Source organism: Amblyraja radiata, chromosome 1 (genome assembly GCF_010909765.2).
Source record: "Amblyraja radiata isolate CabotCenter1 chromosome 1, sAmbRad1.1.pri, whole genome shotgun sequence".
Classification (NCBI taxonomy): Eukaryota; Metazoa; Chordata; class Chondrichthyes; order Rajiformes; family Rajidae; genus Amblyraja; species Amblyraja radiata.
The window spans coordinates 107,152,360-107,174,252 of record NC_045956.1 but is presented as its reverse complement, the minus strand read 5'-3'; the positions used below and the strand labels follow the sequence as shown (position 1 = coordinate 107,174,252).

The 21,893-nt window shown below is 41.6% G+C and overlaps 1 protein-coding gene across 1 annotated transcript in view; it reads right to left on the bottom strand.

Annotated features, from left to right (window-relative positions):
* Positions 1-1,321: 1,321 nt before the first annotated feature.
* LOC116977599 (ubiquitin-protein ligase E3A-like) overlaps positions 1,322-21,893 on the bottom strand; it is a 36,944-nt gene continuing 16,372 nt past the window's right edge. Inside the window, exons 7-10 of the mRNA XM_033028179.1 lie at positions 20,869-21,024; positions 12,033-12,106; positions 4,056-4,199; positions 1,322-2,415 (exon numbers count right to left, since the gene is read on the bottom strand). Coding sequence (XP_032884070.1) covers positions 2,295-2,415; positions 4,056-4,199; positions 12,033-12,106; positions 20,869-21,024 — 495 coding nt within the window. The 3' untranslated portion in view covers positions 1,322-2,294. The remainder of the gene's footprint in view (positions 2,416-4,055; positions 4,200-12,032; positions 12,107-20,868; positions 21,025-21,893) is intronic.

Sequence of the window (21,893 nt, the reverse complement as noted above, 5' to 3'; positions counted from 1 at the left end):
TACTGCAGTGCCCATAACTCCACACTTCACTGTTGACAGATGGGACTACTAGCAGAGCGCAATTCTGCGGGATTTCATATTTGTTCTTAATCTCATCCATCGTTGGTTCTTCCGAATGATGGGAAAGCAGGTATTTATACTTCTGCTATATCCTCTTTTAGAGGTTGTCCCTTTTTTCTGGGACTAGAGAACTTATGGGCCAGCCCTGGTACATTTCTTTTTTGTGTGGGCTCTGGTCCTTATATGATTCATTGTCAGAATATTCTGGATATTCCTCCTCATAATGGGTTTCACCTGGTATTTTTCATCAGGTATTTCATGCGCTGGCTTGATAAGCCTACGCTTCTTTGACCATCTTTGGGGTATCTCAAGCTCTTCATAGAGCCGTATACTGACAGCCCACTTTTAGGTGCTGCTCCATTCTGGTCTCCTGTAGACCAACGTCTGTATTGTCTTTCAGACATTTCTGTTGCTGGCTCAGTGCTAGGCCTACATACATATTAATCTCCAACGTTTCCCAGGACCTCTTCTGGGTGTTCCATGCGCTGGCTCTTTAGGCCCGCGTTTTTTATACTCCTTCTGGAGTTTGCTTTATCAATATTTTACCCATGAGGAATTTCAGTTGATAACTCTATCTGACATGATTTATAGTTCATACTCCTCCGAGTCTACAGGCCTATTATTTTCTTTATGGCCTTGCTCCCTGTGGGAGTTTCAACGGGACTTTTTCTCCCGTGTAAAAATAGTTGTTTCTTTACCATCGACTTTTTAGTCGGGCGCCCGCTACTCTCAGACATTTTGTCTTATTGAGTGCTTACTGCGGTGCGCTTACCATTATTCCTCCCACCTTTCTCCATATATTAAGACTTGCCTGTGTCTCTGAACGCAGTCTCCACGGAGAAAAGCAGCCTGAAAATGAAAGTAAAATACTTACGTTCAGGTTTTCTTTCACTCACCGCTTGGAGGTTCCGCACCTCCTACCGCGGTCACAGCGCAATGCGTCTGACGAGATGACGCGCGTGCGCCTGGACGGCCTTCTTCGCGTAGTCACTCACGTGACTCCGAAGTAAAATTCATTAATAATGTTACCAAAATCTGTGATACTAATTTTGGAGACTAAATCTTTTACGTATGTGGAAGAGAATATGTAGTAGAATCAACCATAAAAGGATAATTTACCGACAGATTGATTTTTGCCTATGTGAAAAATGAAAGAAAAACAGTTTTGGATTGCAGTAAATACTAACAATGTGACTTTACATTCCCTCGCTCTCTTCCTCCCCCCCTTATGTTAACAGGATTAGAGATTAAAGACAAGATGTAAACTTGAATGCCTTTTAATTCCAATAATACAGATTAATACTTAATTTTAAATACACCCCAAATCAAAGTATGTCACATAACAACTATACACCTGGCTGTTAATTGAATTTATACATTAAATTTAAACAGCTGTTTCTTTTAGAGACATGATTTTCATTTAATAGAGAATAAATATTGACAATCCAAGTATTTTTAAAGTTACAATATTTTGATGTTTTATTGTACATCGCGTCATAGTAGTCACTATGAAACAAGAGTCATTACATGCACTAGAAGCACTCTCTAGTTAAGTGGCTTGGCACTGATCCTCTTCAGGAGTCAGTTGAAAATCGTACAAAACAAAGTGGCTGCTTTTACTCAAAATATCCGAAGAAATTAGGTTAAGAGAAACCCTGAGCTACGGAAAGGTTTCATGAGTTTGGTTTAAAGAAAGCACCGTTAGTAATGCTCCCATTCCAATCTCCTTCTTCCTTAGGTTGGAGGTCCCACAACTCCTACCCCAAATTATGAAGTCATGTCAAATGAGCAAAAAGATCTTCCGTCACCACATTGTTTTTTGAAATAGTAGGTGAATCGTGAGGGAAAAGCAAAGCTGCAGGGAACGTTTAGAAAATATTTTCTTCTGTAAATGTGCACCATTCCCTCTTTCCATCAATTGATTTTTGAATGTGTAATGATGAAAGAAATCGAGATGGCTAACATTTAAGTGACCTCTCGAAAAGTAAGCGATTTTCAAATTACAAACACTCTGACAAATGTTCTTGAAGTTTGGTACTTCATTGTGAAATCAAGCAATATTATGATTGTTTGTGATATCTCACAACCTGCAAAGGGTTGAAAGCTGTTCTGGTTAACTCGATGTCAAAATTAAACTTTGAAATCAAATTAAAAATACAATTGGCTGATCTATATTTTGAAAGGTGATTGCTTTTTCCAATTGAATTTACAACACTTCTATGGCCAAAACGTAATTATAGCATGCCAAATCCTTTTGAGTACGTGATTGCCTTAAGAAGCCTTTCCTTCAGCTTGTCCTTGGTAGAGTAGTCTGGAAGTAGCAGTACATTGAAGCACGTATGTGTTGTTGGTAGTCTGCCAGGAGAAAAGAAACACTGAAATATCATTGGAGGTCATTTGGTCTATGGTGTCCATACCTGCTGTTAGAAGAAGCTGTTTAGATTAACTGTATGGTTCATCTCTGATGCCCTGTCGTCTATGACACATTACCTGCTAATCTAAATTATCTTTGAATCTATTGAAAGCTTTTATCTTTTCCACCCTTTCATGTATTTATTTTCACCACTGGGTTAAGAGTATTTTCAACCACCTTCTAATCCTTCAACCATTGCTTTAAATGATTGCAGGGTGTGGAAGAATGTTATAGCAATAGGCAAATGCGTCTTCTTTTTGCAGTAATTTTCCCATTACAATGTCAGGCTGAATGTGCTGTATATGATCTCCTATATGCCCTGCAACTCTGTCCCTGAGGCAAAGGGACCTGGAAAATGTTTATCAGAATCCCCACTATCTTCTTCCTTTTGCATCTCATAACATCGTAGATATATATTTTCTGGCCTGATGATACAGCTACTTTCGAAGATGCTAAACCACAATGCTTATATAGTCCTTTTCCTTTGAAGACAGACTAAATATTCACATACTAAAGTCTTCTATTTCCAAAGCTAAGGTCAGATCAATATTATCTTCTTCAATAATGAAGACATTTGGGGCTATATAGAGTATGCCAGCTCATGCTCTTTTGTTCTCACCATTTCCTTATAGGTCTCCAAGAGACAAACCTTTTTTATTTGTTAACCTCTTATCTTGAGTAAGCCATTTAGAACGGAGATGAGGAAACGCTTTTTCTCACAGAGAGTGGTGAGTCTGTGGAATTCTCTGCCTCAGAGGGCGGTGGAGGCAGGTTCTCTGGATGCTTTCAAGAGAGAGCTAGATAGGGCTCTTAGAAATAGCGGAGTCAAGGGATATGGGGAGAAGGCAGGAACAGGGTACTGATTGGGGATGATCAGCCATGATCACATTGAATGGTGGTGCTGGCTCAAAGGGTCGAATGGCTTACTCCTGCACCTATTGTCTATTATCCCTTATGTATGTCTTACATATTCTTATGTTTCCCTTGATTTTAGCTGCCAATCTTTTATTGCACATTATCTTTGCCTTCATAATTTCCTATTTATACCTACCTCCTGACTTCCTAAATCTGTCTGTGCTTTGCTGTATTGAATCTCTATGCCTGTGCTGCTGGTTGCTGCTTTATCCGTATGCTTACCGAATTTTAAGAGGTTGCAGATAGGGCAGTTGTTGATTAAAATAGTTAATTTCAAGGTATCATATGTGCACAATTTCAACACTTGATTTCTTTTAAAAAGTTTAAAAATGTAAAATATAAGCCAAGTGACCATCTTTTAATCTTACCCATCCTCCTTATGAATAGTCTGATCCCAGGAGTTAATTTAAAGAAAACATGTACATGACTAGGGTTTAATCAATTACTGGAAAATACTCCATACAGTGAGAAGGTTCTTGTGTGATGTACGTACACAAACATTGATCAGTTCCATCAATTGCTTACTTTGATGTTTTAGATTACATCCAAATTAAAGAATATGACTTGCATTTTCTCCATTAGCTTGTTTGCATATCTTATCATATAGTCAGTCCAACAAGTTAAAGATAAATAAATTATTCACAAAAAAAGTTATCTTAAAACATACCTGTCTGAATCTGGTCCGTTCTTGGTTATGATTAACTTAATTTTGCCAAGGCCGCCGACTGGGGCGCGATCAGAGCCTGTGGTGAACTGCAAGAACTGACGCTTCTGTTCCTCTGGAAGACTGTGAGTTATACCCCAGAAATCTCTTGAAAGGTGTTCATGATAAAAGGAGGATAGAGGAAACAAAAAGTAAAATTAGGTTGAAAAAGAAAAAATTTCAGTGCTGCCCAATACTTTGTGTGGTGATTTGCAGCAATACATTGTGACTCATGCCATTCTTTAGCTTACTTTGAAGTTCACCATGAGCTAGATTACTGAGGGGTAAATTTAAACAAACCAAGCAATACATTTTTAACCAAGTGCACATGTTAAAATATTAAAATGCTAATTTTACAGTAATTAACAACAATTTTAATAATAGAATAAAAAACAAATATGAAAAACAAAGATAGACACAAAAAGCTGGAGTAACTCAGCAGGACAGGCAGCATCTCTGGAGAGAAGGAATGGATGATGTTTCGAGTCTAGACCCTTCAGACGGATGTCATTGGAGTGGGCGGTACATGGATTAGGAAGTGTATCGATAAGGATGTGTAGTGTGTGAAAACAGGACAAAGGCAATGGAGATCATAGAAATATAGAAAATAAGGTGCAGGAGGAGGCCATTCAGCCCTTTGAGCTAACACCACCATTCAATATGATCATGGCTGATCATCTAAAATCAGTACCCCGTTCCTGCTTTTTCCCCAATATCCCTTGATTCCTTTAGCCTTAAGAGCTAAATCTAACTCTCTCTTGAAAACATCCAGTGAATTGGCCCCCACTGCCTTCTGTGGCAGAGAATTCCACAGTTTCACAACTCTCTGGGTGAAAAAGATTTTCCTCATCTCAGTCCTAAATGGCCTACCCTTTATTCTTAAACTGTGGCCTGTGTTCTGGACTCCCGCAAGATCGGGAACATTTTTCCTGCATCTAGCCTGTCCAGTCCTTTAAGAAATTTATATGTTTCTATAAGATCTCCTCTCATCCTTCTAATTCCAGTGAATACAAGCCATTCTTTCATCATGTCAGTCCCGCCATCCCAGGAAGTAACCTGGAGAACCTACACTGCACTACCTCAATAGCAATAATGTCCTTCCTCAAATTAAGAGACCAAAATTGCGCACAATACTCCAGGTGCGGTCTCATAAGGTACAACTGCAGTAGGACCTCCTTGCTCCTAAACTCAAATCCTCTCCCTATGAAGGCCAACATGCCATTAGCTTTCTTCACTGCCTGCTGTACCTGCATGCTTACTTTCAAGGAAAATATAGAATAGATCATAGTTAGTTGGGAGAAGGTAGTAACAAAGCAAACAGCAATAAAATGTAGTCAGAGACAGTAAGACTGGTCAGAAAACTGGGAAGTTAGAGAATTCAATGTTCATACCGCTGGGGTGTAAAATGCCCATGCGAAATATGAGGTGCTGTTCCTCCAATTTGCGCTGGGCCTCACTCTGACAATGGAAGAGGCCCAGGACAGAAAGGTCAGTGTGGGAATTGGAGGGGGACTTAAAGTGTTGAGCAACCGGGAGATCAGGTAGGTTTAGACGGGCTGACCAGAGGTGTTCAGAGAAACGATCGCCGAGCCTGCACTTGGTCTCGCTGATATACAGCAGTCTACACCTGGAACAATGGATACAGTCAATGAGTTTGGAGGAGGTGCAAGTGAATCTCAGCCTCACCTGAAAAGACTTTTGAGGTCCTTGGACATAGTCGAGGGGGGGAGCTATAGGGACAGGTGTTGCATCTCCTGCGGTTGCAGGGGAAAGTACTGGGGAGGGGATGGTTTGGGTGGGAAGGGAAGAGTTGACCAGGGAGTTGCCGAGGGAATGGTCTCTGCGGAAAGGGGTGGAGATGGGAAGTAAAGGGATCCGTTGGAGGTGGCAAAAATGTCAGAGGATGATGTGCTGTGTGCGACGGCTGGTGGGGTGGAAGGTGAGGAAAATGTCCCAATTACGAATGAGGAGGAAGGGGGAGCAAGAGCAGAGATGCTGGATATTGAGGAGACCCTAGTGAGAGCCTCATCTATAATGGAAGAGGGAACACCGTTCTCTAAAGAATGAGGACATCTCCGATGACCTGGTATGGAACGCCTCATCTTGGGAGCTGATGGGGCGCAGACAGAGGAATTGGGAGTATGGAATAGAGTTTTTACAGGAAGCAGGGTGGGAAAAAGTGTAGTCCAGATAGCTATGGGAGCCAATGGGTTTATAATAGATGTCAGTGAATAGTTTGCCTCCTGTGATGGAGACGGTGTGATCAAGAAACGGTAGGTAGATGTCGGAAATGGTCCAAGTAAAAAACAAAAATGATTTCAGAAACCAATTCTCTGGGAATATTATACATAGTCATAGAGTCTTACAGCATGGAAACTTGCTCTCATTAGCCAACATGTCCCATCTACACTAGTCCCAATTACCTGCGTTTGGCCCAGATCCCTCTAAACCTTTCCTATCTATATATCTGCCCAAATATCTTTTAAATGTTGTCATTGTACATGCCTCAACTATCTCCTCTGGCAGCTTGTTCCTTATATCCACCACGCTTTGTGTGAAAAAGTTGCCCTTCGATTTCCTCTTCAATTTTACCCCTCTCACCTTAAACCTAGGTCCTCTGGTCTCGATTCCCCTGCTCTGGGCAAGAGACTGTGCATCTACCCGATTTATTCCTCTCATGATAATATACACTCTATAAGATCACCCCTCATCCTCCTGCGCTCCAAAGAATAGAGTCTTAGCTGGCTCAACTTCTTCTCGTAGCTCAGGCCCTCTAGTCCTGGCAGCTTCCTCGTAAATCTTGGCTGCACCTTTTCCAGCTTGACAACATATTTCCTATAACATACAAAATCCCATACAAAAACTGAACACAATACTCTAAATGCGGCCTCACCAACATCTTTTATGACTACAGCATGACTTCTCAACTCCTATACTCAATGCTCTGACCAATGAAGGCCAATGCGCCAAAGCCTTTTTGACCACCGTATCTACCGGTGATGCCACTTTCAAAGAAACAAAGCACCTGTACTCCTAGATCCCTCTGCTCTGCAACACTACCCAGAGCCCTACTGTGTAGTTCACTGTAGGTTCTGCCCATGTTAGTACTCCCAAAATGCAACACCTCACATTTCTGTATTAAATTCCATCAACCATTCTTCAGCCCACCTGTAGACGGCAAATGATGGAGTAACTCAGCGGAACAGGGAGCATCTCTGGAGAGAAGGAATGGCATGTTGCCAGTCCTGCTGAGTTACTCCAGCATTTTGGATCTATCTTCAGTTTAAACCAGCATCCGCAGTTCCTTCATCCACACCTCATCCCACATGCCCAAACAATGAAAATATTGTTGCAATTTTAGACAACCATCTTCACTATCTACAATATCACCCACTCAAGTGTCATCTGCAAACATGCTAACCATAACATGTATATTCTCATCCAAATCATTGATATAGATGACAAACAGCAATGGGTCCAGCACATAACCATGAGGCACACCACAAGCCTCCAGTCCGAAAAGTAACCTTTCACCATCACCCTCTGCTTCCTTCCATGAAGCCAATTTTCTATCCATTCAGCTATCTCTCCTTGAGTCCCATGGAATCCAGAGCAGCCTACAGTGTGGAACCTTGTCAAATGCCTTACTAAAATCCATGTATACAACATCTACAGCTCTGGCTTCATCGGCATTTTTGGTCATATCTTCAAAAAATCTTCCAAAAATTCAATCAGATGTGTGGCACAACCTCCCATGTACAAAGCCATGTTGGCTATCCCTAAACAACTCATGTCCATCTAAGTGCATATATATCCTATCCCTCAGAATACTCTCTAGTAACTTTCCGACCTGCAAATTCCTCTCTCGCTTCCCAGAGTCCTCGGATATATCTGATCAGGCCTGGGAAATTTGTTAATCTTCATACATGTCAGGACCTTCAGCACTTCTGTGACCATAATACTGACTGCTCTCAAGACACTTCCAGTGACTAACCCAATATCTCCAGTCCTCCTGTCTTTCTCCATGGTAAAAACAAAGGAGAAACATGACATTGTTGTTGCTCCAGTCACGCAGGAAAAATAAAACATCTTCATAGAAGTCAGATGAGGAAGATGCTTTTGAAACAAATTGCATCTAAATGGCAGCGCTACGTTTTCTTCTGTGAGTGTCCTACTCAACTCAACCGAGAATAAAACAAATACTAAACCTGAATCTAAAAATGTTTTAATGCTTCATAATAAAGCAATTACGTAATATTTTTAAAGACCTGGGTGTATTTAAGATGAATGCACTGCCACTGTATTTTAACCTGCTGCATTTCTTAATGGGTGATGTAGACATTGGATATGGGGAGTGCAAAGAATGCTGTAGGTTGGTGAATAGACAATAGACAATAGGTGCAGGAGTAGGCCATTCGGCCCTTCATGGCCGATCAACCAATATCAGTACCTCATTCCTGCCTCCTCCCCATATCCCCTGACTCCCCTATCTTTAAGAGCCCTATCTAGCTCTCTCTTGAAAGTATCCAGAGAACCGGCCTCCACCGCCCTGAGGCAGAGAATTCCAGACTCACAACTGTGTGAAAATTTGTTTCCTCATCTCCGTTCTAAATGGCTTACCCATTATTCTTAAACTGTGGCCCCGGGTTCTGGACTGCCCCAACATTGGGCCTCTAGCGTGTCCAAACCCTTAATAATCTTATATGTTTCATAGAAACATAGAAAATAGGTGCAGGAGTAGGCCATTCGGCCCTTCGAGCCTGCACTGCCATTCAATATGATCATGGCTGATCATCCAACTCAGTATCCTGTACCTGCCTTATCTCCATACCCCCTGATCCCTTTAGCCACAAGGGCCACATCTAACTCCCTCTTAAATATAGTCAATGAATTGGCCTCAACTACTTTCTGTGGCAGAGAATTCCAGAGATTCACCACTCTCTGTGTGAAAAATGTTTTTCTCATCTCGGTCCTAAAAGATTTCCCCCTTATCCTTAAACTGTGACCCCTTGTTCTGGACATCCTCAACATCGGGAACAATCTTACTGCATCTAGCCTGTCTAACCCCTTAAGAATTTTGTAAGTTTCTATAAGATCCCCCCTCAATCTTCTAAATTCTAGCGAGTACAAGCCGAGTCTATCCAGTCTTTCTTCATATGAAAGTCCTGACATCCCAGGAATCAGTCTGGTGAACCTTCTCTGTACTCCCTCTATGGCAAGAATGTCTTTCCTCAGATTAGGAGACCAAAACTGTACGCAATACTCCAGGTGTGGTCTCACCAAGACCCTGTACAACTGCAGTAGAACCTCCTCTGCCATCCACATCAATACTGAACCCCCAATACCATGTGCTTTAAGTTTGTATACTAATCTCTTATGTGGGACCTTGTCGAAAGCCTTCTGAAAGTCTCGAAAGCCTTCAATATGATCCCTTCTCATCCTTCTAAATTCCAGAGTATACAAGCCCAGCTGCTCCATTCTTTTAGCATATGACAGTCCCGCCATCCCAGGAATTAACCTTGTGAACCTATGTGCACTCCCTCAATAGCAAGAATGTCCTTCCTCAAACTCGGAGACCAAAACTGCACACAATACTCCAGGTGTGGTCTCACTAGGGCCCTGTACAATTGCAGAATGATCTCTCTGCTCCTATACTCCACTCCTCTTGTTATGAAGGCCAACATGCCATTCGCTTTCTTCACTGCCTGCTGTACCTGCATGCTTACTGATGAAAAAGGACCCCCAGATCCCATTGTACTTCCCCTTTTCACCAACTTGACACCATTTAGATATAATCTGCCTTCCTGTTTTTGCTACCAAAGTGGATAACCTCACATTTATCCACATTAAACGGCATCTGCCATGCATCTGCCCACTCACCCAACCTGTCCAAGTCACCCTGCATTCTCATAGCATCCTCCTCACAGTTCACACTGCCACCCAGCTTTGTGTCACCTGCAAATTTATTAATGTTACTTGTAATCCCTTCATCTAAATCATTAATATATATTGTAAATAGCTGCGGACCCAGCACCGAGCCTTGCGGTACCCCACTAGTCACTGCCTGCCATTCTGAAAGGGACCTGTTAATCCCTACACTTTGTTTCCTGTCTGCCAACCAATTTTCTATCCATGTCAGCACTCTACCCCCAATACCATGTGCCCTAATTTTGACAGTCCCACCATCCTGGAAATTAACCTTGTGAACATATGCTACACTCCCTCAATAGCAAGAATGTCCTTCCTCAAATTATTAAACCAAAACTGCACACAATACTCCAGGTGTGGTCTCACTAGGACCCTGTACAACTGGCAAATGACCTCTTTGCTCCTATACTCAAATCCTCTTGTTATGAAGGCCAACATGCCATTAGCTGTCTTCACTGCCTGCTGTACCTGCATGCTTAGTTTCAGTGACTGATGAACAAGGACCCCCAAATTGCTTTGTACTTCCCCTTTTCCCAACTTGACACCATTCAGTTAATTTTCCTGTTTTTGATACCAAAGTGGATAACCTCAGATTTATCCACATTATATTGCATCTGCCATGCATCTACCCACTCACCCAACCTGTCCAATTCACCCTGCACTCTCGTAGTATCCTCCTCACAGTTCACACTGCCATTTGTGTCATCTTCAAATTTGCTAATGTTACTTTGAATCCCTTCATCTAAATCATTGATAAATATTGTAAATAGCTGCGGTCCCAGCACCGAGCCTTGCGGTACCCCACTAGTCACTGCCTGCCATTCTGAAAGGGGCCTGTTAATCCCTACTCTTGTCAGTAACCTACCCCCTATACCATGTGCTCTAATCTTGCCCACTAATCTCCTATGTGGTACCTTATCGAATGCTTTCTGAAAGTCCAGGTACACTACATCCATTGGCTCTCCCTTGTCCATTTTACGAGTTACATCCTCAAAAAATTCCAGAAGATTAGTCAAGCATGATTTCCCCTTCGTAAATCCATGCTGACTCTGTCCGATCCTGTTACTGCTATCCAAATGTGCAGCTATTTCATCTTTTATGATTGACTCCAGCATCTTCCCCACCACCGATGTCAGGCTAACTGGTCTATAATTCCTTGTATTCCCTCTCCTGCCTTTCTTAAAAAGTGGGATAACATTAGCTATCCTCCAATCCACAGGAACTGATCCTAAATCTATAGAACATTGGAAAATGATCACCAATGCGTCCATGATTTCTAGAGCCACTTCCTTAAGTACCCTGGGTTGCAGACCATCAGGCCCTGGGGATTTATCAGCCTTCAGTCCCATCAGTTTACCCTACGCCATTTCCTGCCTAATGTGGATTTCCTTCAGTTCCTTTGTCACCCCTGATCCTCTGGCCACCAGTACATCAGGAAGATTGTTTGTATCTTCCTTAGTGAAGACGGATCCAAAGTACCTGTCCAACTCTTCTGCCATTTCCTTGTTCCCCATAATAAATTCACCTTTATCGGTCTTCAAGGGTCCAACTTTGGTCTTAACTATTTTTTTCGTCTTCACATACCTAAAGAAGCTTTTACTATCCTCCTTTATATTCTTGGCTAGCTTACCTTCGTACCTCATCTTTTCCCCCCGTATTGCCTTTTTAGTTACCTTCTGTTGCTCTTTAAACATTACCCAATCCTCTGACTTCCCACTCATCTTTGCTATGTTGTGCTTTTTCTCTTTTATTTTTATACTGTCATTGACTTCCCTTGTAGCCCCTTGGAATCTTTCTTCCTGGTTGAAATGAACTGATCCTGCACCTTCTGTAATATTCCCAGAAATACCTGCCATTGTTGTTCCAGTCATCCCTGCTAGGGTATCTTTCCAGTCAACTTTGGCAGTTCCTCCCTCATGGCTCCATAGTCCCCTTTGTTCAACTAATACTGACACCTCCGATTTACCCGTCTCCCTCTCAAATTGTAGATTAACACGAAGAAAAGGCAGATACCTTACTATCCTAGATTCTTTTGTGAATCCTCCATCATACTCTGTAGCTTCTTCCAGTGCATGGAAATCCAGATTCTGGAATGCAATGAAATTGTAAATAATAATTAGAATGTAAGATACCACTTCAATCTGCTGCAGGAAATAGAGATAGAGCACTTAATATTGTTCCACTGGAACACCCAAATCAGTCATAGCAAATCAACTAACAAGGAATAGTTGGGAGGGGGACGGACAGAATGACCAAGTGTTCTGATTAGAGGAAATTTCTTAGTTAAAGAGAAAAAAATGCACAGCAAAATTGTGGACAATAACTGAAGCTTATAATGAAGGGACAAAGGACATTTATTGTCACGTACACCAATTGGTGTAGTGAAATTTGAGTTGCCATTTGCAGCACACTACTAAACGGAAAACACTACATTAAAGAATTTAACATTGAACATAAAAACATCCTCCCACAATGGTTCCCACTGTGAGGGAAGGCAACAAAGCCCAGTCCTCTTCCTCTTGTTCACCCATTGTCGGGCCTATTGAGGCCTCCACAGTCGTTGCAACGGCGGGCCGATGTTTCAGGCCCTCTTGCCGGATGATGGAGCTCCAGCGTCGGGAGAACACTCTCAGCGGCTTGGAGTGTCTGGAACGGACGCTTCCTACCCGTGACCGCGGCTCCCGAAGTCCACAGGCCGCGCAGGTTGGAGCTCCAACACTGGCGATCTCAGCGAAAGATCCCAGGCTCCGCGGTGTTCAGAGTCAGCGCTGCCTGCAGCTGGAAGCTCCGCAACCACAGCTCCGCGATGTAGGAGTCGGCGGTCACAGCACTCCGGAGTTTACCACACGGCGACCCTTGGTAAGGCATCGCCCGCTCCGCGATGGTGCTTCAGCGCTGCGCCGCCGTCGGAGATGAAGTTCTGGCCGGTCCTGGCAGGAAACGCCGCTCCAGTCCCGTTGGTAGGCAGCGAGGAAGGGGTGAAGATGCGGCTCGGAGGAAAGCCGCATCTCCGACCATGTAGGGACTGAGAAATACAGTTGCCCCCTTCCCCCATAGTTCCAAAAAAGACTAGAAGACCTCCAAAATAAAACACACTAACACACTAAAAATAAAAAAAAGGTTGAAAGGACAAACAGCTGCAGGCAGGGCAGCCATACTCGACGGCGCCCCCACTTGACAAGAGATATAACTAGTATTCCTCCAATTAGAGTCACAGCACAGCAGGGAAAACAGTAAAGGCAAAATTTAAGTCTGTTTATCTGAATACATGCAGCATTTGTAATAAGACCGTAAATTAACATTAACAGTACAAATAAAAATGAATGGGTATGATCTAATAGTCATGAAGGTTTGGTAAAGTGATCAATTCTGGGAATTAAATATTCCTGGGTAATTAATGTGCAAGAGAAACAGGTAAAATAGAAAAGGAGAGGTGGCCCGATTTAAAAATAAATGGAATAAAGTCAATGGAGAAAAATAATTTGAGTTTGGAAAATCAAAAAGTAGATTAATTTTGGGTAGTGCAGAGCAACATAATGGGGGTGTTGCTTTTAGGCTCCAAAACCATAAAGCATATTAGGAAATTGGAGGCAAATGTTACAAGGGGAATACAATAATTATGGGGAGATTTAAAATCAATGTACAATAATAGTATGAAGAACAAAACCAGTGAGTTTTTGAGAAATGCAATAAATAGATCGCCAGATCATAGCAATGTTACAAAATTTTGAGATTTTAAAAATCAAGTCTGCAATTTATCCCATCAGATAAAGCATAAAAATAAGTTTAATTTGACACCTAATTCACTTTCATATCTCAATTATTTAAAAAGTTATGGTCATTTTCATACTCGGAAATTAGCATCTTGTTCCCTATTGATTTTCTATGGACATAACAAAAAAGCTGTGATCGTGGACAGTCAAAAGCCCATAACTTTCTTAAAAATTAAGAGAACTGAATGAAATTTTCAGTTATCATAGATTGAAGCATTCTGAAACAAATATAAAATAATCTTACTTGGATTACCTGAAATTAAAGCATATAATTAGTTAGTTACCCAATTGTAGCTAATTCCAAACTTCAATTACTAGATCTAAACATCTATCCATTTCTTAATAAATGATTAACATTTTTAAATAGCCAAAGTGTCCAAATAATATTCACAAATAATTCACAATAAAACATGATTTTTAAATCTCATTTACATTAATTTATAGGCCAAATGGAAGGAATTTAGTGTTTAATTGCTGTAAATTAAAGTCCATTTAAATCAGCTTTCTAGTGGGATCCTGTGAACGCGCTGGTTTAGAACGTTCACATTGCGGTAGAATTGTACCCTCAAATGCCCAGAAAAATACTGCGGGATATAATGGGCCCAAAATTAGCTACTCGCAACATTAAACTTTGTATAAAGGGATCTTAAGAAGCCCTTTTTAACGTAAAAATAAACAGCCTACCTTCCGTTTTCCCCTGTATGAAATCTGGCCCGTTGTCGGCGGTCGGGGGTTTAGAGGTTAATTTTTAACCTACTATAACAATTAAATAACGCCCTTAAAACTAATAATAGCTCAAGCGAGGGAATCTTCCAGCGATTTTTCGTTAATAATTAACTAGGCTGAAAAACCTCGATTTGAACAGCCTAGGGAAAATTGCGTTTTAAACCCGCCCCCCTCTAAACGGCGCCAAAATCGCGCCCACGGGCTGGGACAGATTTTCAGCGACGCTTCAGGTACGTTTTGCAACATACCTACAGATCAGTATAGTAAAGAATGGACAAGGTAACAGGCTATTTTAGATCAAGCACTTTACTATGAAAAAGGGTTAGTTAAAATATGTTTAATTTTCCCTGCATTCTCATCAACTCCCATAGCCAATTCTAGCTTCATATTTACTTTATTCAGATTTAAGATACTGGTTTCAGACTAAATGATATTGTGGAGCAAGTAGTAGAACCACTGATTCTCAGCGCCAGAGATCCAGATTCAATCCTGACTTGGGTGCGGTCTGTGTGGCGTTTGCACATTCTTCCTTTGAGCAGCTGGGTTTCCTCCAGGTGCTCTGATTTCCTCCCACATCACAAAGGTGTGTAGGTTGGGAGATTAAGTGGCCAGTGCAGATTGTAAATGAGTGGAAGAATCTGCGGGTAGGGAGCAGAGGAGATAGGCTACAGGAGATAGGGCAGCACGGTGGTGCAACGGTAGAGTTGCTGTCTTACAGCGAATGCAGCGCCGGAGTCCCGGGTTCGATCCCGACTACGGGTGCTGGCTGTACGGAGTTTGTACGTTCTCCCTGTGACCTGTGTGGGTTTTCTCCGAGCTCTTCTGTTTCCTCCCACACTCCAAAGACGTACAGGTTTGTAGGTTAATTGGCTTGGTAAATGTAAAAAAACGTTGTCCCTAGTGGGTATAGGATAGTGTTAATGTGCGGGGATCGCTGGTCGGCTCAGACCCGGTGGGCCGAAAGGGCCTGTTTCCGTGCTGTATCTCTAAACTAAACTAAACATCAAACGTTTGCATAAATGAGCAATGGCTAACATTTAAAAATACCTATAAGGTATAAACACACAACTGGTACACTTGTCCATGCATGGTTAACATGAAGCTAAATGAAAGACAAAATTAGACACAAGAAAAAGGCTTATGTTGCCAAAGAGTAGTAAGCCAAAGAAAAATATTAGAAGTGAGCGAAAGAAAACCAAGGCATTGAACAGGTAAAAGAAGATAGAATATGATAGGCAAACAAAAAATATAAAAGCTGTCTGTAAAAGATTTAATTAATAATAAGCATAAAAGAGATGAGCTAAAGTTAATGTGGCCACATTTCAAACTAACACTGAAGAAATTATATTGAGGAAGTAAACACATATTTTGTGTGTATCTTCATCCAAGAAGGAAAAGTGTGAAACAACAGATCTGAAGAGAATAAGGAATTGAACACAATTAACATGAGTAAATAATATTGAGATTGAAAGCTAATAAATCCACAAGACCAGATTAACCACATCCCAAGGTTTTGAAAAGTGTACGGTCCAAAGATACTGGATGCATTGGTTGTCATGTTCCGAAATTCTGTAGATTCTCGAATGATTCCAACAGATTTAAATTTAACAAATGTGGCTTTACTATTGGGCAAAATAAGGGAGGGAGAAAACAGGGAACTAAAGACTAGATCATCTGACATCAGTGGTAGGAAAATGCTGGAATCTAATATTTGGAATTTGTTAACAGTTTATTAACAAGACCCCCAAAAAATAATAATAAGATTGGGCAGAGTGAGCATGGACTCATGAAAAAGAAAAATCTGTTAAACAAATTTGCTATGTTTTTTGAAGGTTGACAGAGAGGTTTTGAAGGAGATAGATATGCTATATGAATTGATGAATATATAGGATTTGGAATATAATGTGGAAAAATCTTTGGTAGAATAAAATAGTTAAAAACAAACTTAAATATTAAATTGTGTTGGCGGTGACTGGAAACTTTGTGGACTTTTACAGATATCATTGAACATGCCAGGTAGAGTGAGCAACTAGAAAGGCAAATTGAATGTTGGCCTTTACTGCAAAAGGATTTGAGTACAGGAATTAAGACATCCTACTGAAATTATAAGGGGCCCTGGTGAGAATGAACTTATAACATTGTGTATAGGTCTGGTTTCCCAATGGAAGGAAATACTTGCAATGCTTTAGGTTCTCCAGATTCATTCCTGAGGTGGATGCTACTTTCGTATGAGAAATTAAACATAGCATAACTCTTCATGAGTTCAGAAGAACGAGAGGTAATTAATCGAAACGTACTAAATTTGTGTGTGTTACAAGGTGAGTTATAAGGATGATGATTCTGGTTGGAATGTTTAGAAGCTGGAGTCACCTTCTCAAAATAAAAACGTCTATTCAGAACATGAACATGTTTTATCCATACAGAGCACACTAGTTAAACTGTGGAATGCCCTACTTTAACTGGGTTGGGGAAGCTCAGTCACTGAATTTATTGACAGTAGTGTTTGACAGATTTTTGGACATCAAGGGCTGAATTGAATTGAATTGAATACATTTTATGAGCCAAATATGTATACATACAAGGAATTTACCTTGGTGCTTTGCTCGCAAGTAATAACACGATATACAGTAGACAATTAAAAATAAAACACTATAATTTAAACATGTGAAGCATGAAATAAAATACCAGAGCAAAAGGAGGCTACAGACTTTTGGCTGTTGAGTAGAGCTACTGCTCGTGGAAAAAAAGCAGTTTTTATGTCTGGCTGCGGCAGCTTTGACAGTTCGGAGTCGCCTTCCAGAGGGAAGTGCTTCAGAGTTTGTGGCCCGGGTGAGAGGGGTCAGAGATGATCTTACTCACTCGCTTCTTGGCCCTTGCAGTGTACAGTTCGTTGATGGGGGAAGGTTGCAGCCAACAACCTCTCAGCTGATCGAACGATGCGCTGCAGCCTCAGGATATCATGCTTGGTGGCTGAGCCAAACCAGACCATGATGGAGAAGGTGAGGACAGACTTTATGATGGCAGAATAAAACTGGACCATCATTGCCTGCGGCAGATTGTGTTTTCTCAGCTGCTGCAGAAAATACATCCTCCGTTGGGCCATTTTGACTGTGGAGTCAGTGGTGGCCACCCATTTAAGGTCCCTGGATATGATTTTTCTAAGGAACTTAAAAGACTTCACAGATGTGACTGTGGTGTTGTTGATGGTGAGTGGGGTGAGGGGAGGGAGAGCTCTCCCAAAGTCTACAATCAATTCCACTGTCTTAAGAGCATTGAGCTCCAGGTTGTTGCGATGGCACCAGGACATATGTCACTTCCTGTCTGTAGGCAGATTCCTCCCCATCCTGGATCAGTCCAATCAGGATTGTGTCGTCCGCAAACTTGAGAAGCTTGACAGAGGAGTCTGTGGAGGTACAGTCATTGGTGTAGAGAGAGTAAGGAGAGGGGAGAGTACGCAGCCTTGAGGTGCTCCTATGCTGAGGGTCCAAGATGTGCTTTCCCAGCCTCACATGCTGCTTCCTGTCTGTCAGGAAGTTGATGATCCACTGACAGAGGGGTTCAGACACAGTCAACTGGGAGTTTTGAGTGTAGTAGCTCTGGCACAATGGTGTTGAATGCTGAGCTAAAATCCACAAACAAAATCCTTGCATAGGTCCCCTGACGGTCCAGGTGCTGGAGGATGAAGTGCAGGCCTAGGTTGACTGCGTCATCCACAGATCTAAGTGCCCGGTATGCAAACTGCAGGGGGTCCAGCAGGGGGTTTGTGATATTTTTCAGGTGGGCCAGCACAAGTCTTTCAAATGTCTTCATGATTACAGAGGTCAGTGCGACAGGCCTGTAGTCATTAGGACCAGTAATCCTTGGCTTTTTGGGTACAGGAACAATAGTGGAGATTTTGAAGCAGGCAGGGACAGTGCAGGTTTGCAGGGACAGTAGCATTACTATAAGAAAGTGGTATCAGGCTGATAGTCAAAAATGATTTCACTAAATGGTGAAACAAGCAAGAGGGGCTAAATGACTTACTCCTGCTATTTTATTATGCTCTTCAGATACATTTTCTACAAGGTGTAAGAAAGGGTATTAACAAGGACGTAAGATTGAATGAGAATAGGGGAGAAATCAAACACATCAAGAAATAACATTTTGAAAGTGTTTTGAAAGCAAGAAGGAAAGGCAATAATGGTTTGGGTAGAAACATCCACCAAAAAAAACATTGACTTGAGAAATAAATCAGTAATGGAGCACTGAAGAGCAGAAGTTTGAGGCTAGGTCATAATGCTGAGGAAAAACAGTGGAGTTAGAATAAAGTGATAAAATTGAAGAATTAAGACAAGGATGTAGATCTTAGAATAACTTTAAGTACAATAAACCAATGCAATCTGAAATGGGAGAAAATTGGCATTTTGTAAGAAGAGCAGAGGTGATAATTGTCCTGATTAAATGAAGACGATAGTGTTCGATTAGGACATAGAACTGGAGAGTTAGGTGGACAGTATGGTGAAGGCATTTGGTATGTTTGCCTTCATTGGCAAGGGTATCAAATACAAACGTTGGGACATTATGATGCAGTTGTGCGAGTCGTTGGTGAGACCACACTTCTGACACCCAACTATAGGAAAGATGTTATTAATTTGAAGATTGCCCAAAAGAGATTCACCAGGATGTTACCTGGGCCTGTAGGCTTAACTTACAGGGAAATATTTATTCTTTAGAGTGTAGAAAGCTGAGGGGTGACCTTATTGGATAAGGTGAACGCTCGCAATCTTTTTCCCAGGGTAGAAGATTCTAACATTAGATGGCATAGGATTAAGCTGAGAGGTGAGAAATTGTAAAGGGACCTTACAGGCAACTTTCTCACTTGAGGCTAGTCGTATCTAGATTGAACTGTCAAAGGAAACTATCGAGGCAAATTAAAAAATCAAACAGCTGCATGAATCACAGTGCCACCTCACAGATGTCCAATCAAATGGATCTCATATACATATATGACATCACAATGCGACAGCGGTGGTAGATTGGAACCTTCACGTGGTCCCGCTAAAATCAAACTGCTGCATGAGTCAGTGCCACCTCACAGATGTACAATCACAATGGATCTCATTTACATATGATATCACAATGGGACAGGGGTGGGAGATCTCTCCCCCTCCCACCCCCGTGCCTTTCCCCCACTCCCCCTTCTCTCCCTCCCCTTTCTCTCTCTCCCTCTCCCCCTCCACTCTCTCCCCTCCCCTTCTTCCTCCCCCTCGCCTCTCCCCTCTTCTCCCACACCTCCCTCCCCTCACCCCTCTCTACCCCCCTCCCCCTCTCAACCCCCCTCCCCCCTCTACCACCCCCTTCCCCCTACCCCTGTCTCCCCTTCACCCTCCCTGCTCTCCTCCCCTCCCCCCATCCTCATCCCCCTCTCTCTCCCTTCCCCCCTTAATATAATATCAAGGGGGTAGTTAGCGTGTGTGTGCGGGGTGGTAGATAGTGTGTGTGACGCCACATGCACAATACACAATAAAAAATTTAACACAAACATCCACCACAGCATTCTTCACTGTGGTGGAAGGCAGAAAGTATAGTCAGTCCTCCTCCATTTTCCCCCCGTGGTGGGGGCCATAACCTCCGCAGTCGCCGCTACGGGCGGCCAGATGACAGGCCCTCTCGTCTGGAAGGTAAGTCCCGAATCGGTGCTTCCCTACCGGAAACCGCGGCTTCAGGATGACGTAGGCCGCAGGTGGCAGGGCAGCCGTCTCGCAGCGCCCCCACCGACAAGTCAGAAGGATGGTTGCATTTCTTCAAGAAAGCTTTGAGGAAATATTTGTATATTTGTTTTGCACACACAGCTCATATCAGAGTATCTATTTGACAAAACTGGTGTTGGCCTTGCAACTGATATGGCCCACCCAATGCATCCACTGCAGCTTTAATCCTGAGGATATTGTTCTGAGAAAGGATGAGGGCATTGCTGCGCTTACTCTTTTGTAGAATTTAATGAATTTTGTGAAGACAGCATTGGTGATATTTTTCCAGTGCCTTAAGATGGTGCTATGGTTGTCTAGGTCTCAGAAGCATCTAGAAGGATATGTATCAGTGCTGATTCATGTGTTGAACTTCAAATCCTCTTTTTGATTATATTTTTGATGATAGATCAAAGGCTCTGTGGGAGCATTGAAAGTGGTGGTGTATTTCATTAACATCTGCCTTTGCTAAGAGAAGGCTCCCGAAGTGGACCATCTTTTCCTGGTCTCAAAGCCAAACATATTGTGTTAACAACATACTATGTCACTAGTTTCAACAGATAAACATAAGAAAAATATTCACCTGGTGGCATCCAGATTTAGAATAATTTAAACAGTACTTACTTTGCTGCCACAGATTAGCTGTTCAATTTCTTCTGGTCTGAAAAGGTATTTCAAGGGGGACTCATTTGTAACCATATGGAAACCCCGATTGAATGCTCTGAATTGTTTTTCCACTGACTGGTTCAGAATATAATTTGTATATAGTTGAACAAATTCCTGCATGAGAGAAATTAAATCAGACAGTTAATGTTTGAAATATAACACAACACATACAATTTGGCGAGAATAAATACTATTACGTGCAAAGTTCAATTCAATTCAATTCAATTTATTGTCATGAGTAAACATTGGAGAATTGGGGAAAGTATGAACATTTACGCGGTCATCTTTTGGATTAGAATCCATTCAAGTGGATATTAAATAATTCTTGAAGGTCAAGGAACTCTCAATTTTCTGACTCAAATTTATTCTTCAAAAAAATCCAACTGCTTTATCGTTGCTACTTGCCAATTTGAATTGACCATGTTTATTCACAAAAACAGTGAGTACATTGTAAAACATTAATTGGAGCCAATTTTATTTTAATTTTATTTCAGATATTTTGGTATCGATGATATAGAGCAAATGTAATCATTCAATGTCAAATGTATCTGGTCAGCTAGAAGCAAAGGAACTCTAGACTACATCAATCCATGTGCAAATGTATTTGGGAATCCATCAATTTTACTTCTGAAGCACTTCTTTGCAGTTATACTTTCAAGAGCTGAAATCAAATTATTGAAACAAAAACAACCGATGGCTTCAATTTTCAGAAGTTAGAAATTGTTTCTTATTACCCTGTGTCTGCCAGCACTTTTCAATATTTTATTGCACACAGCCATTAACTTTCAAACAAGTTGTGGAGTAATGTGCAAGATAACGGAGATATAACTTACACATCAGCACTGTCTCTCCACTTTCTGACTGTAGGCTTTTTAAAAAAAATAATGGGAACCAACCTCATCCCATATGCCTAGACATGCTTTGGAACACAACATAACTGCTTCATTCTATGCATCTTAATGACTATATATTTGACAAATAAG